General features: G+C 37.1%; 1 protein-coding gene across 4 annotated transcripts in view; it reads left to right on the forward strand.

Annotated features, from left to right (window-relative positions):
- HEATR1 (HEAT repeat containing 1) overlaps positions 1 to 14,518 on the forward strand; it is a 47,719-nt gene that overhangs the window by 12,374 nt on the left and 20,827 nt on the right. For all 4 annotated transcript variants that reach the window (XM_024761453.1, XM_024761456.1, XM_024761454.1 and 1 more), the window contains 11 exons: positions 1,167 to 1,262; positions 1,700 to 1,788; positions 2,880 to 3,091; positions 3,431 to 3,552; positions 4,122 to 4,313; positions 5,998 to 6,181; positions 6,332 to 6,468; positions 7,214 to 7,406; positions 11,897 to 12,066; positions 12,675 to 12,833; positions 14,161 to 14,403. In XM_024761453.1, coding sequence (XP_024617221.1) covers positions 1,167 to 1,262; positions 1,700 to 1,788; positions 2,880 to 3,091; positions 3,431 to 3,552; positions 4,122 to 4,313; positions 5,998 to 6,181; positions 6,332 to 6,468; positions 7,214 to 7,406; positions 11,897 to 12,066; positions 12,675 to 12,833; positions 14,161 to 14,403 — 1,797 coding nt within the window. The remainder of the gene's footprint in view (positions 1 to 1,166; positions 1,263 to 1,699; positions 1,789 to 2,879; positions 3,092 to 3,430; positions 3,553 to 4,121; positions 4,314 to 5,997; positions 6,182 to 6,331; positions 6,469 to 7,213; positions 7,407 to 11,896; positions 12,067 to 12,674; positions 12,834 to 14,160; positions 14,404 to 14,518) is intronic.

Here is a 14,518-nt window from a genome sequence, read left to right on the forward strand (position 1 = left end):
TTTTTGTTGTAATAGGAAGATTTCAGCGCCTAGAATAAAAAGCGAGATTCCTGGAATCTCCTAATATTCCTGAAGCCATTCTTACCCTTCCTGCTTTTACTCTTAATCCCGTCCTACCCTGTCCTCCTCTGGACTTGTTAGTTTTTTCAGTGAAGGGCAGTGTATACATTCAACTTAGAGGCCTTAGTATTGTAATTGCAGTTAATGTCTGTCTTTGCATGCTTTGATTTCCTTTTCCCTTCTCTGTTAACGTCGACATAGGTTCTGTTCTGTTCTCGAATTCCACATTGGGCTATTTGGCTACTTGTTAGCTTTTGAGAAAATTTTGGCATTTGGCATTAAACTTTGACTTCAGTTTTATGAATTTTAGGGATTTTACTTTTTGTCTCCCAATGTTCCGACATAAATTCTTTTCTGTGGGCTTATTTACTTGTTTTTTTTCTTTTCACCACCTACAGGTAGAGATATATTCAGTTTGGTTAGCAGTCTTATTTTTCTGTTATTGTGAATGATTTTATGCTTTATTTTCTTTCGTTACTTAAAAGAAAAATATGAACTTTTGGGGGCAGACTGCACTGTCATCAGCACGTGTCATCATCCTTGTAAAAACCGTGAAAATTAAAAGCTGACTTTTAACACTGCTTACTATGTCTAAAGCACTGTTTTAAGTATTGATATGTATTATTTGATCCTGTAACAACCCTTTGAGGTAGGTATCATTATTAGCCCTATTTTATAGATGAGAATAATGAGACCTAGGAAGGTTATGTAACTTGCTCAAGGTCGCACAGCTAGTAAGTGGTGGAACTGGGATTTAAACTTAGACATTCTGGTTCTTTAGTTTGTGCTCTCCCAAAATCTAGGTTCTCATTTTAACAAGATGAACTCTTTAATGCAAAATTGTATTTTAATTGCACATCTTATTATATTTTCAATGGAAACTGGAAAGAGTTTGTACCAAACAATTATTCATCTAAAAAGGACTTATAGAGTTTGCCTGGTTCAACGCGAGTGTGCTTAGTTTTGAATTCGCATCTGGGGCAGCAGAACCTGTGTTCCTTAACTGGAATTTTGGAGTGCTTTTCACAAAACCATACTTTCTTTCTAATGTAAAGTCTTCAGAGGTTTTAGCAACAACTAAATTAATATTTTTTTCTATTGCTCAGGAGAGTATCGATGAGTCTTTCATTAAAGAAGCTATTTTAACCCGATTAGGTGATGATAGCATAGATGTTGTCTTGTCAGCTGTAAGTGCATTTGAGGTGAGTGAATTTGTTGTTCATTGATGTGCATGTTTTGTTTGTAAATTTTTACTTACCCTTCTCACATGAATCTCTGCTCTAGGCAGCAGCGTATTTGGAAGTTATTCTTTCACTGGAAATTTGTTCTGTTGAGAGCACAGACTTAAGCCTGGTTGGGGAAAGCACATGGGAGTAATTAGATCATACAATTTTATATATTTGGAAGTTCTTTTAAAAAGGAAAAGTGCTTTGTGAATTTTTACCAGTAGTAAACACGTAGGGATCCTGGGAAATTGGATCCTGAATGGCACTCTTGTGAAATTGCTCTCATAGAACTTTTAAATTATACTGGAATTCTTGGGAGATAAATTCTTTATAATTCATAATTTTTTAAAGTTCGTTTAACAAGCACCATATTTGAAGCAAGCAAAAATTTATGGGTATTTTTTTCTCTCTAGATTTTCAAACAACAGTTTAGTTCAGAAGTGACAGTTTCAAATCTCCTGAATCTCTTTCAAAGAGCAGAACTTTCAAAAAATAAGGGATGGTATGTATTTGTATCTCCTCATACAAATAAATTAATGAAATTCTTTTCTTTTTAATATATTTATTTATTTATTTGTATTTGCCTGCGTTGGGTCTTCGTTGATGGGCGCAGGCTTTCTCTAGTTGCGGCGAGTGGGCTTCTCATTGCAGTGGCTTGTTTTGTTGCGGAGCACGGGCTCTGGGCGCATGGACTCACTCGTTGTGGCTCGCGGGCTCTAGAGCGCAGGCTCAGTAGCTGTGGCGCACGGGCTTAGTTACTTCATGGCACGTGGGATTTTCCCGGACCAGGGATTGAACCCATGTCCCCTGCATTGGCAGGTGGATTCTTAACCACTGCGCCACCAGGGAAGTGCCTGAAATTCTTATATCAAGTTCACTTTTATTTGGGTTTGTATGGATTTGTTGTAATATTCTCTATATTTGAAATTTTTCTTAATAAAATGGAAAAAGAAGTGTATAATGTATGTAATAATACTGAGATCTGGGAAGTAGGATGGGAAGGAGCTTTAATTTTTTACTTCATATAATGTATTTCTATTTTACAAGGATAATAAATTACACTTTATAATTAAAACAATTACAAATAAGTAAAAAATAAGCTCAGAATCACATGATACCTTCTGTAATGTTTTGATGAGCTTTTGTTATTTCATTTTTGGCACCTAAGCTTTTTGCATGAAAAAGTGACTAAGCTCCTTAGAGTATGAGAGCATGTCTTACAGGTTTTTGTGTCCTATTTAGTTCTTAGCATATAGTATGTGTTCAGATAATATTTTTTGAACTGATGAGTGAATCTCTGATTTCTAGTGGAGTTGAGATGTATAGTGTGATATGTCTTATGTTATAGTTAACCTAATGATTTCTCAAAAAGAAAGATTTGACAGAGTTGGTTTAAAATTAATGTTCCAGATAACTCCTTTGTTAGCATGGATTTTAAGTGATATCTTGATATTTCTCAGTAATGTGTTTGTTAAAGAGACCAGGATGGTGTCAGTTGAGCTGGAAAAATGTGCTGGAAAAATGGAACGATGATTTTTTGCTGAACTGAAGTCTCTAATATGTCTCAACCAAATGTGTTTATGTATCTTTTAGGTACAACGTGCTTGAGATAGCAGCAGACATACTAATTAAAGCAGAGATACTGAGTGAAAATGAAAAGTTGTCGAATCAGGTGGTGGTGCACCTGCTGCCATTTATGGTCATCAGCAATGATGATATGGAATCTGCTGAGATGAAAATGGCTATATATTTATCAAAATCAGGAATTTGCTCTCTGCATCCTTTATTAAGAGGCTGGAAAGAAGGTAAGAAATTCAGTTGTTTTTTAGAAAAAGTGAACAGGTGACACTTTAAAAAAAGATAACCATAATTCAAAATTGGCAGTGATTGTTATTTGAAATTGTTCATTGTGTTACATGCCAGCAAGATATTTTAAAATTTTTGCTAATATGGAAAGTATACAGTGAAAAGGACACTGACCCACTGAAGAATTCGTAATTTTATGAAAAGAAAAAGAAAAAGCAAAACTTCGTAGGAAAATTATAAGACTTTTGCCTAAATTCTTTACTTGACGTGATATTTAGGTGAGTGTTAGTAACATAAGGGCCCTCTGGTGTTCAGTTCCTTTTTTTTTTTTTAAACAGCTCTTGAAAATGTGATTAAAAGCACAAAGTCAGGAGAACTAATTGGTGTAGCAAGTCAGAAGATGATTGAGTTGCTGGCTGACAATATCAATTCAGGGGATCCCTCTTCAATGTTAAAGATGGTAGGTATGTTGTCGAAGTCAACCCCCTGGGTTTCCTTCTCATAATCTTATTGGATCCTCAGTGTTTGCTTTACTAGATTCTTCTTCTTTTTTTAAAATAACTTTTCCATTCTTGAGTACTTTGTTTTGTTTTAAAAGCATAGTGTTTAGTATATTTTGCAGGTTGTTTGAAATCCTTAACATTTTATGTAATTTATTTCATCCTAGTTGTATATTGGACCAGTAGGAATATAATGTCTACTTTTTAACCTTTTTTCCTCTCATTTAAAATATTGAAGTCATATTTTTTGTTACAATATCTAAAAGAGGAGAAATTTTCTTTTGCCTTAGTAAATCTTTTAAAGGCATAAAAACATCCAGTTGGCAAGTGCAGTTGTGTTCATTATAATTTCTGAAATTATTTATTTTTATGGTTACCCAGGAATCAATGCTTACTACTTTTTTAAGGTTTTATATTTATCATCTCACTCTAAATATGAAATACATGATACCTAGATAGGCAGAGGTAGAAAAAATTGTTTTTATGCAAACCAAGAGCTACCATTCACGGAGTCTGTTTATTTTTCAAGGTGGAGGATTTAATAAGTGTTGGAGAAAAGGAGTCCTTTAGCCTGAAGCAGAAAGTGACTTTTCACGTGATCATGGCTGTACTTGTCTCCTGCTGTTCGTCTTTAAAAGAAACTCATTTTCCATTTGCGACAAGAGTCTTCAGTTTGTTGCAGAAAAAAATAAAGAAGCTTGAAAGTGTCATTACTACAGTGGTAAGGAGTGCAAACTCTCTGGAAAGTTAGATGTTAGAAAAGTGACTGCCTGGCCTGTTAATCACAGCAGAACTGAAAATCGGGGGCTGAGATGCTGAGTCTTTGGATTCTAGGGGTGAAATGCAAGTCAGCCTTGAGTAGCGATAGGTAGTGGATTAGGTGCTGTCTTTGTAAGAAATTTAATTGAATCATGGAATTTCACGTTTGTGGTGTTTGTGTCTGATAGTTGACTCTCCCCTGTATCATCTTTATTGGGTAAGTATCCAAGCTATACTTAACTACGTCTAGTGGTGAGGAATTCACTAGATATATTAGTGCTTGAATAAAGTATTGTTTCATTCTGTTGTTTACTAGAATAGATCTTTTGTGTTATTTCAATTTGGATTTTGCCAGTCTTACTATTAACCTTTGACAGTTATTACTAAGGAACATGTTTTCAGTCTTTGACAGTCTTACTAAGGAACACGTTTCAGTTGTTGATATTTTTATGAAATACCACACCTTGGGGTTATAGATTATTTCTTTTAATATCTGCCATAGAATAGTGTCTTGTATTTAATAGTGTCTTGGTTTTATTTGTTCTCCAGACTTCAGAGGGTTCCTTGTTGTAGGAGATGCTCAACAAATCCCATCTTTTTGACGTTCACTTATACTCTCAGGATTTTATAAGTTGTGGTCATAGCCATTATAGCTAAATTTATGTAAACTTTAAGAGACTGAATCTTCATATTTTAAAAGGTAACCCAGGGAATTCCCTGGCAGTCCAGTGGTTAGGACTCGGCACTCTTTTACTGCCAGGGCCCGGGTTTGATCTCTGGTTGGGGAACTAAGATCCTGCAAGCCACGTAGCATGGCAAATAAATACATACATACACACCCACATACCCAGATGAGCCCTTCTTAACTTCTTTCTTTATTTTTTTGAAAGTGTGGTGACCTGGACTGTATTTGTTCTCATTGGTAAAGTGTGGACAAATGGAATGTTTTATACACACGTAGATAACAGGTGGTTTTATATTTGATGCCCTTTCTGAGAGACCCGAGCATCTTTTCAACGGTAGCAGCACTTTGAGCCAATGAAATCCCTCACTAGAGACATTATCTTAAAAGTCTGGCTTTGGGTTATTTTACTACCAAGTTACTATTCTGCGCTCACCTACGTGGAGTCTCCTTTGTTGTTTTCCTGCACCATTTCTCATGCTTCCTTTTGGCGCTTGTAGTGTAATATCTAAACACCTTAACGTTTTGCTTCTTGTTTAGAATCATCTGCAAGTTTGGGGATTTGACCATGTACCTTCTTCAGATAAGCAGTAAAAGTATGAAATGAGAAAAGTCCCTTTAAGGATCTCTTGGAAATCCAGTACCTTATTTTTCTGTTTAGAAACGTGCCTACCCTTTATTTGACGAGGATAAATTACATGAATAACATTTGTTTTTAGGGATGATGTTTTAAGAAAACATAGATAAAATGAAGCCATGATGAACTTATTTGTGTCTTGTGAATAGTGATGGTTAGATCTCTTTAAAAATCTGATTAAAACTATTATTCCTCTCCCCACCCAAATACACATATAGACAAGATTTTGCAAATTACGCAGTCATATAGCCATTGCAGTCCATCTGTATAACCCATGTTCAGAACCCCTTTAAACTTGTGCTATTTTTGCTTCCTTTAACATTTCAGGAGATCCCCTCAGAATGGAATTTTGAGCTGATGATGGACAGAGGGATACCATTGGAGCTGTGGGCACATTATGTAGAACAGCTCAAGACTGCCCGGAGGATTGCTGTGGAGGACTCAGTTTTACTCGTGTTTTCACTGAAAAATTTTATTCATGCACTAAAGGCCCCTAAATCTTTTCCTGAAGGTAGGACAAGCTGTGAATCTTTTGAATGTGATACTGCGGAAAACTGAGTCATTGATTCCACAGCTTGCTCTTTGTCTTGAATGAGAAGTTCCCAGTGGTATATTCGCATAAGTTTATGCACCTCTTCTCCTTCTCTTCACATCCCTGTAGACGATACCTGGTGGAATCCTGAGCAGCTGAAAGAAGACAGCAGAGACTACTTGTGCTTGCTCATTGGGCTCTTCGAGCTGGTTCTCAGTGGTGCTGACACCGTCCATTTTCGGGTTCTGATGAAACTTTTCATGAAGGTACTAGCTCACCTTTTTCAGGCAGACTGTCCCCTTGAAGCAGATGTAGATTCTTTGAGTTATGACAGTTTTTAATGAACATGAAAGTAGACTTTTAGACGGTGACGAGCGTGTGGTGATGGATGCAGACCCTGTAAAGCAGTGCTGATTCGTGACACCCGTCGGTAGGTTGGACGGAGACTGACGTTGCTGCCGGCCTCCTCATGTGTTAGGCCTGCTCAGGTGTTTAGTAATCACAATGGCCAGATATGTTCGGTTGACTACTGTCATCACCAACGAGAAACTGCAGTTCAGAGAGGTGATTTAGGATATGCAGTCGCTCAGTGAAGAGATTTCATCACGGCACCGTGACCTCCGTGCCGCCACACCCAGTGGTCAGTTCTTTGCTCTTGTCTTACTTGCCCTCTCGACAGCATTTGACACAGTTGACACTGCTCACTCCACCCTCATGGTACTTTCTTAGCGAGGTTTCCCGGCATCACTTTTGTCTTGGTTTTCTGCTTGGCAACCTCATCCTTTCCATTGTTAAATGTGTTCGCGTGCAAACTTCCAGTGAGTCTAATGCTTTCACACCCTTCCCAGTCGGTGAGAGTACCAAGCGGGGGATAACTTTAAGCGACTAGACAAAGCAAAACGTTGCAATAAATTGTTTTCTGTAATTGTACACTAGTGGAAAGAGGATTTGGAACCAGCTTATGTGAGTAAAAATTAAATTAAACTTCACTGTGTTTTGTTTTTAATTTAGGTACATCTAGAAGATGTTTTCCAGTTATTCAAGTTCTTTTCTGTTTTATGGACCTATGGTTCTAGCCTTTCAAATCCACTTAACTGCAGGGTGACAACAGTGCTGCAGACTCAAGCTCTTTATGTGGGCTTTGCAATGCTCTCTTCTCAGAAAGCTCAGTGTCAACATCAGCTGGCATCCGCATCTTCTCCAGGTACTACAAGTAGCATCGTTCTATTCCGTCGTGACCAGATGGTAATTCTTTCTCCACGTGTGGTGTGTGAAGCTTGTAGTTTGGAGAATTTCTTTTATTTTTTTATTAGTGTGGGTGGATACTCTTTCTGTCTGTGTATGTATGTATTTGTGTGCTTATGTATTTTTGTGTATTTGTAGACTGTTTTTGGTTACTTCTAAGTATTGCTTTTAAGTTCTAAACGTCAGTGGCAAAATCTCACCAAAACAGATAATAAAAATGGCAGGTGGTTAATCATGGGTTTTTAATATCCATCTGTTCATTTTTTGAATAGTAACTGGGCTGGCTAGGGAAGCCAAACCATCATAATACAATTCAGCATTCAACTGATTAATTATTACATTGGTCTCCATTCAAGCAACCCTCCTGGATTTATCTCTTTTATCAGGTATAAAGTAATTTTCAGGTTGAGCGCTCACTAATGAAACACCCAAAAATAAAACTTCTGTTTTTATAAAGTAAATTGTAAATTTTGCAAAAGATGCAGAATTTCACAAAGTTGATAAATAAGCTGTTGAGAAGTGGATTGACTTGCAAAGCTATTGACAAGTGAGCGGATCTGTCAGAATTAGACCCTATAGTGATTGAAGATGAAAAAGTTGATGAGGATGATGGAATCATTTAAGTATCAGAGGAATGAGAGTGGCCTGTGGAGAATCTGAACATGGTCTTGATTCAGTTTTTTATTCCCAAATCACTTGTTATAAATTTTCTATGAAAGCAAAGTGAATGATCATACATTTTCCCCAGAACAATTTCTCAATATTTATCTTTTATTAGCTCCTTGAAAGAGCACGTAATTACAGTTGTAACCAAAATTTTGTTATATGTGAGATAGATATACAATTTTAAGCTTTACTTACACAATAAAATCCCACGAATGTAATTTTTTCTCCACTACTTACTGAAATATTGCAGTCCCTTTTTAAGGTGGATTTACTTTTAAGAAGGTTTATTCAGGTTTTTCGGATGTGAATTTCCTGGACTTTTTTTTTTTTAACATCTTTATTGGACTATAATTGCTTTACAGTGTTGTGTTAGTTTCTGCTGTATAACAAAGTGAATCAGCTATATGTATACATATATCCCCATATCCGCTCCCTCTTGCGTCTCTCTCCCACCCTCCTTATCCCACCTCTCTAGGTGGTCGCAAAGCACCGAGCTGATCTCCCTGTGCTATGCAGCCGCTTCCCACTAGCTATCTATTTTACATTTGGTAGTGTATATGTGTCCAGGCTACTCTCTCACTTCGTCCCAGCTTGCCCTTCCCCCTCCCCGTGTCCTCAAGTCCATTCTCTACGTCTGTGTCTTTATTCCTGTCCTGCCCTTAGGTTCATCAGAAACTTTTTTTTTCGTTTTTTAGATTCCATATATATGTGTTAGCATACGGTATTTGTTTTTCTCTTTCTGACTTACTTCACTCTGTATGACAGACCCTAGGTCCATCCACCTCACTACAAATAACTCAATTTTGTTTCTTTTTATGGCTGAGTATTCCATTATATATATGTGCCATATCTTCTTTATCCAGTCATCTGTTGATGGACACTTAGGTTGCTTCCACGTCCTGGATATTGTAAATAGTGCTGCAGTGAACATTGTGGTACATGACTCTTTTTGAATTATGGTTTTCTCAGGGTATATGTCCTGGGCATTTTTTAAACTTTTTGAATGAATACATCGTAAGCATCTTTCTATATTAATAAATATAGAATTATATATATATTTTAAATGTCTGCAGAATATTTTGTGTGGAGATACCATAGTTTATTAAAATAGTTATCTACTGTTAAACTTATGAGTTTTCAAAAAAACGAAGTCATAAGTAGTTAGATTTTCTAATTAGGTGTGAAATGTGCTATCCTTTGGCATCAAAGGCAGTGGCTTCTGAGGAATATATGCCTCTTTGTACATAGCATGACCAAAGGACCTAACTTTTCCTCTGGTATTGCTGCAAGACGGGCTCCCTTTCTACCCCTGCTGTCTTGCCTTCTGTCACCTCCCCACTTTCTGAAGTACTTTTGCATTTATGCTGCCTAGATATGTCACAGTTACTCCACTGAAAACAGGGGAGATGCACTCTGTTCTTCATGGAAGCTCAAGGACCACTAGAGTCCCCCGGGGCCTCAAGTAGAGGGCTGCTTCCTCATTGCACCTGTCCTCAGAGCACTCCACTGTGAATCCACAGAGAGCTTCTAGCCATACCTTTTCCCTTAGGAGTCTAGGAAGTGTTGGCTGGTATTTGTTTTCATATATTTACAAGAAAATATTATGCTGTGCAAAAGAAAAAGGGTTTGCAATATTAATATAATTGTATGAGTTAACTTTTTGTCAGTGGCTTGGGAATCTAACCAGTTTTTTTACTTTCTTTGCAAATATGTATTCCAGCTCAGGCTTGCATAGAGCAAGTCTTTGCTAAATGAATAAGAGGTTAACGTTTGTAAGCTGGAGGCTGCTGTTGGTTTGTTATGCCTTATCAATATAGTAAGTTTATCTACATGTTTAAAAGCAAAACTCAAGTATTTTTTTCAGCTTTTATGTAAAATATGCTATTTCAAATCTGAAAAAAATTAGTTGGGAGAATGAAGTCACATAGACTTTTAAGTGGAAGGACATACTTAACAGCTGATTGCTTAAATAATGTAGTTTAACCCACCTTGGGTTCCAGTAACTTACTTGAACATAGTAACCATAGTAGTTAGTACTTTGTTTTTGAATTTGGCTTTTTCTGAAAGCTCTGCCCCACTCTACTGGGAATTTTAGCAAACAGATATCTTGGCCTGATGCTGCCCTTTGTATGAATTCAACTTCTCAGCTGTTCATTTTTGGCTTTACTTTATAAATTAATGTCATGGAGACCAGGAAGGATTTCCAGCTTTCATATGACCTTCTTGGAAGAGTATGAAAGCTTGTCACACTCTTTCTTAGCATTCCAGAAGTAGTGTATGTAGAATGGATCATTTCCAGCAAGATAAAAATCACCAGAATTTGCCCCAGTAAATAGTATGGAATAAAGCTTAAATAACTAATTACCATAAAAGGAATTTAGATGTCTCTTTATCCTGGAGACTTTTCTTCAAAAAACCCTGATTCACTTGATTTCTACCAGGTCCTTGAAGCCGGTTATTTCAATGTTTTTGAAGTGGGCAGGGCATAGAACCAAGGAAAGCTTCCAGATTCTTTGTCTAAAACCAGCACAACATCCTTACAGATAAAAGGCGATGGCTGTATTTAATAATGATGCAAAAATTCTAAATAAAATACTTGCTGGGTCCAGCAACATTATTTTAGAAAACAAACATTTCCCCAGAGTTCATTCCAAAATACAAAGTTGGTTCAAAACAAGGTATTCTATTACATAACTGGCCAGAGAAAACCCATATAATCATGTCCAAAGATCTGAAAAGGCATGAGATAAAAATCAGTAATTACTCCTAATTAAGTGACAGCAGAGTAGGAGTAACATGATGAAAATACTTCTCAAATCAAAAGCTAGTATTTTTGCCACGTAATTGGTGAAACAAAAGCATTCCTGTTAAGTGCATCGTTTTTACTGAACATGGTTCTAGAAGTATAGTTGGCAAAAATAGGTACGTTTCAGATACTAATGAGATGTATGAATGACAAAGCTGATATCCCAGATCTGTGGGGTTCTTAGGTTGACTGTTAAATAGGACATCTGCTAACCATTTGCAAACATTAAAGAAGCTTGACTCCAACCTTATTCTTTAGACAAAAATTTCACCTGAACTAAAGATTTCACATGAAAAAAATCTTAGTTTTAGTGTTAGAAGAAAATATGGAATACTAGAGGTAGATACTTTTAAAACTCTTCTAGAGTGGGGAGCACCTTTCAAAGCAGCATGTGAAACTATAAGAAAAATTCTTCTATAAAGCTATAAAATTTCCGCATCAAAAAGAAAGTGAAAACAAACATCTATTCAGGACAAAATATCTGCAAAGTATCATGCACAGATGGGTTATTTCATCTGCACTCTTGTGCAAGGATGTATGTAGAGGGTGTTTGTTGCAGCAGTTTTAATGCCAAAAGACTAGAAACAATCTAAACTTTTACCAGTAGAGTAAAATACAGTAACCAGTAAAGTAAAATACAATGGAGCATTTGTATACAGTTTTAAAAGGATATTTAATGTAGATATGTATGTACTTATATGGAAAACCCTTCCAGTATACATTGAGATGTGATAGCAGTTGGTGCAGAACAGGATATGTATGCTGTGGTCTCATTTGTGTGTTTTCAAAAGAATATAACAGAAAATGTCTAACACTTCTCTAGAATAGAAAACAAATAATTAAACAGTGACTGGTCTTCAGAGAGGGAGTTGGAGTTGAGAGGAAAACTTGCATCTTGCACCCTTTGGTACTATTGAAGTTTTATACTGTTTCAATGTTTTGAATCGTTACTTAAATTTTTTTCCCTTTGGTTTTAGTGGTGACATCTCTACTCGTTAATCTGGGAAGCCCCATAAAAGAAGTACGTAGGGCTGCCATTCACTGTCTCCAGGCCCTCAGCGGAGTGGCATCCCAGTTTCATCTGATCATAGATCATGTGGTTCCTAAAGCAGAGGAGATCACCTCAGATGCCACCTATGTTGCTCAGGTAAACTCAGTAGCAAAGAAGATTGAGAGTGTGTATGCCCGTGTGGACACATGAACCTTTTTCTCCTTTCTTGACATTCTGCTTTGCAGGGATTTTTTTTTTTTTTTTTTTTTTTTGCGGTACGCGGGCCTCTCACCGTTGTGGCCTCTCCCGTTGCGGAGCACAGGCTCCGGACGCGCAGGCTCAGCGGCCATGGCTCACGGTCCTAGCCGCTCCGTGGCATGTGGGATCTTCCCGGACAGGGGCACGAACCCGCGTCCCCTGCATCGGCAGGTGGACTCTCAACCACTGCGCCACCAGGGAAGCCCTGCAGGGATTTTTATTGACTAAGTCATTGAATTTAGAAATTGATACGTCAATGTCTGCACATCTTTCTTCCCCCATTTTAAAAAGATAGCAATGCCATGTTGCATTTCTGCTATCTTTTTACTGGCTAAAAGGCCAGTGTTTAGCTTTTGATAGTAAGCTACCTGATGGGTAGTGATACCCTTTCCTATTAAGGGTATTGAAAATCATGAGCAGTGTCTCATCATTTGGGAAAGAATCTTCCATAAGTAGTACATGTAACTTTTTTTTTTCCAATCCGGTTTTCTTTTTTTGTATACTAGGATTTGGCTACTTTATTTGAGGAACTACAGAGAGAAAAGAAGCTGAAATCTCATCAGAAGTTGTCTGAAACTTTGAAAAACCTTCTTTATTGTGTATATAGTTGCCCATCTTATATTGCAAAAGATTTGATGAAAGTACTTCAGGACGTCAGCAGTGAGGTATGTGCAGTTTAAGTGGGCTGTCCAATCCATGGGATGTTACTAAAGATTATTGTAACTGCTCACATGTGCGTAAGACTTTGTGAAGTTGCATATATACACTCAGATGTGAACATTTTATTAATTTGGGAGGGGGAAGAGTTGAGGTGGAGAAAAGAGATACAGGATACAAAAAGCAAATATTAGTGAGTTTCTTTCCATTTTAAAATTGTGTGTTATCCCTGTCTCATCATTGATGTGATTTTAAATGAATTTTACAGTTACACAGGGAAAAACACTGGCGATGCACTGCTGAAAAACTGTTAGTTTTTGTTTGTTCTTCAGGTGAAAATCCTCCACAAAGTAATATATTTGAACATAAAAGTCTGTGCACATTCCAAAATCATTTACTGATTTTTAAAGTGTATGTGGCTGTACATTTTTCTGTGGGGAGAATCCAAAGCTTTCATTATGTTGTCAAGGAAGCCTGTGATTCAAAAGAAAGAGGTTGTGAATCACATGTTTGTGTGGTGGTTTGTGCTGGTACAGAAAAACTGCTTCTCATCCTTGTGTTCCAGAAACGCCCGTGGACCTTACTGTTCTTGGACTGACTGCAACTTGAACTAAAAGAGGGATCAAATGGAGTAAAAGCCATTTGATTATATTGTCTTGTTGTAAGCAAACAGATGGCCTTTATCAGCTCTGTGTCGTCCCTGGTATAAACAAGGAATTGACGGTCTTGGTCTGTAAAAAACCAAGTAGTAAATATTTTAGTCTCTGTGGGCCATACAGAATGTGTTGCAGCCACTTAGCTCTGCCATTGTATTGCAAAAGCAGCCTCAGACGGTATGTAAACAAATGAGCATGCCTGTGTTTCAGTAAACAAAATTGACAAAAACAGATGGTCCTCTGGACTTGGCCTGCAAGCCGTAATTTGCTGACTCCTGGTTGAGTTATTAAAGACTTCAGATACATAATTTGAATTAATATTAATTACACAGCATTGGAAATGTAGTGTAGAAAAACTACAATTTATTTTTATAGTCCAAAACTTGAGTTTGTATTTCCTATTTTCAGAAAGTGTTAGGATGCTCACAGATTATTTTTCCTGTCATCTCTAAAGGGTTTGGAGCTTTTGACTGTTACAGACTGAACTGTCAGAGGGGACCTGGGTGCCTTACTTGGATTAATAGCTATCCCTGTGTCTTAAGAGGTCATTGTTTTATTGGTTTTTTTTCTCCAGGCTAAGCTTGCAGTCTTGCAGCATATCTTCGGATATCTTTGTACAGCAAGCAAAAACTTGTATCCATATAGATAACTATTTACTAATAAATTTTCCATACTTTAGATGGTACTTTCTCAGCTGTTGCCTGTGATTGAGCAACTGTTAGAAAAGATCCAGAAGGAGCCCACAGTTGTCCTGAAAGATGAGGTCACTGCTCTGCGTCTCATTCTGGGAAAATATAATGAATATTCAGCTTCCCTTTTACATAAGGACCCGAAGAGTCTAGATATATTTATAAAAGCTGTGCACACAACAAAGGAACTTTGCACAGGAATGCCAACCATTCAGATTACAGCCCTCGAAAAGGTCAGTGATTTCTGTCAGAAACTAAAGCATGTTCAGGGTTTCAAAGATCTGTAATGTTTTACTTCAAGAAAATAGACTGGGCATATCTTAAAGGAATATGATATATTTGACCCAT

This window comes from Neophocaena asiaeorientalis, unplaced genomic scaffold (assembly GCF_003031525.2).
Source record: "Neophocaena asiaeorientalis asiaeorientalis breed wild unplaced genomic scaffold, Neophocaena_asiaeorientalis_V1.1 scaffold166, whole genome shotgun sequence".
Lineage (NCBI taxonomy): Eukaryota > Metazoa > Chordata > Mammalia > Artiodactyla > Phocoenidae > Neophocaena > Neophocaena asiaeorientalis.